General features: G+C 32.0%; 1 protein-coding gene across 2 annotated transcripts in view; it reads right to left on the reverse strand.

The window, feature by feature from the left end:
* The window catches only part of CHM (CHM Rab escort protein), a 198,247-nt gene that overhangs the window by 169,444 nt on the left and 26,639 nt on the right, over positions 1 to 2,164 (reverse strand). For both annotated transcript variants that reach the window (XM_004283098.3, XM_033411551.2), the window contains exon 2: positions 2,077 to 2,143. In XM_004283098.3, the coding sequence (XP_004283146.1) occupies positions 2,077 to 2,143 (67 nt within the window). The remainder of the gene's footprint in view (positions 1 to 2,076; positions 2,144 to 2,164) is intronic.

The raw sequence follows: 2,164 nt of genomic DNA on the forward strand, positions 1-2,164 counted from the left end.
CAGAAAGATTAATTAATTTGTCAAAGGTTACACACCTAGTAAGTGAAGAAACCAGGACTTAAACCCAGGTATACTAGCTTAAAAGCCCATATACAACTTCCCAGTTGGAGCCAAAGCACGGGAAGTTGGTTGAAATGTAAAAGGTACCATTGCTATGGAAAGTAGTAAGGCAGTTCCTCAAAAAATTAAAAATAGAATTACTATATCAATTCTGGGTATATATCTAAAAGAACTGAAAGCAGGATCTTGACGATATATTTGCACATCCATGTTCATAGCAGCATTATTCACTATAGTCAAGAGGTGGAAGCGAGTCAAATGTTTATAAACAGATGAATAAATATAGTATATACATACAATGGAATATTATTCAGCCTTAAAAAGGAAGGAAATTCTGACACATGATACAAAATGGATGAGCCTTGAGGACATTATACTGACTGAAATAAGCCAATCACAAAAAGACAAATAACGTATAATTCCAATTATATGAGGAATCTAGAGAAGTAAAATTCATGGAGACAGAAAGTAGAATGGTAGTTGCCAGGGCTGGGGGGAAGAGGAATGGAGAGTTATTGTTTAATGGGCATAGAGTTCAGGTTTGTAATATCAAAAGTCCTGGAGATCTGCTACACAACAATATGAATATACTTAACACTACTCAACTGTATACACTTAGAAATAGTTAAGATGGCAAATTTTATGTTATGTGTTCTTTTTACCACAATTTAAAAGTTATTTGCATTTAAACTTAGACATGCACTAGCTGGGTAAAGTTAGAAAAATTACTTAACCTCTCTATGCCTCACATCCCACCCCCATTTGCTAAATTGGGATAACACCACCCTCCTCACTCAGCTGTGACGAGAGTTAAATTATATAACGTGCAAAGAAACTGATATGGGAAGTAGCTTACAGTGTGAGCACAACAAATAACTTTGGGAAATTTAAGATTTTATTTTCAATTTTAGGTTAATTAACATTATCAGAAATAAATTTGAATTTACATTCTTATTAAGCCTTTTTAAAGCACACTGGCCCAGTACCTCAGCTTTCAAGGCAGCAAGTTTTTCAGCATGTGAATCCATATGTCAAAAAGACTGAATTAAGACATTAACACAGCAGTTACACATATGATAGTGAAAGAGAATTCCAAGAGCAGGACTTGAGAACAGAAACTAATCTAATTTAGAAATTTCATTCAATAACTGAGGAGTTATGCTTTGAAAATAAATTTAGAAAGGGTAAATGAACTAATACCACTTTTGGATTCCTACATATTTACAATGGGATAATATATGAGAAGGCACTGTGAACTATAGCAAATCTTGTTATTCTTAGTATTCTGACATTCTGAAAAACTTGCAGTTACTATCAAACAGAAAATATAAAGTCATTATTTCTTGTTTCCTTTCTACTCCTATTTAATGAACAATTAAAGGGCCAAAATACAACAGTCAAAAGCACTAAATAAATAGGCAAAAAGTTAAGGGTTTGTTTCAGGAGGAAGCAGGAAGGGAAAGATTTATGCTTTATCTTAAACTTGAATTTTCCATTAACTTCCTTTTTATCATCACATTTAAGGAAAAAGGGGAAAACAAAATTCTAGATATTCTAGATTTTTCTAATAGTTTAAATTTTGATGAATTTTAAGAAAACCACATACTCTTATCAGCTGATTTTTTCAACAATCAAATACAAAGCCTAAAATACAACAGCATATACAGGTTTTACACACCCACACATGTATATAATTAAATGGTCAGGTGTGAGGTTTCCAAGCCTCTTGGAGAATTATCATTTAAAAAAACAAAATCACTCATGTGAAAAATAAAATTATGGTACATTTGGTTTATCCTCAAAGGAAACAGTACACTATTTCACAGAGTATAATAGTAAAGCCTGTACATTATATATTTCACGTTTTTGGTGAAAATTAAACAATTCCAATTATTTTCCTAACTTAAAAAGTTTATATAGGATGTATATATATACACAAACACGTGTGTATATTTAAATTTTAATTTTGTATAGAGGTATTTAGGAAGTATCAAATGCTACCATTGATAAACTTACGAATCAACATGCAGAACCCTCTGGCCACTTCTTGAACATGCAGCCGCAATGATGGATTCAGGCAAACCTATAAAAACATACACCTATA

This window comes from Orcinus orca, chromosome X (genome assembly GCF_937001465.1).
Source record: "Orcinus orca chromosome X, mOrcOrc1.1, whole genome shotgun sequence".
Classification (NCBI taxonomy): Eukaryota; Metazoa; Chordata; class Mammalia; order Artiodactyla; family Delphinidae; genus Orcinus; species Orcinus orca.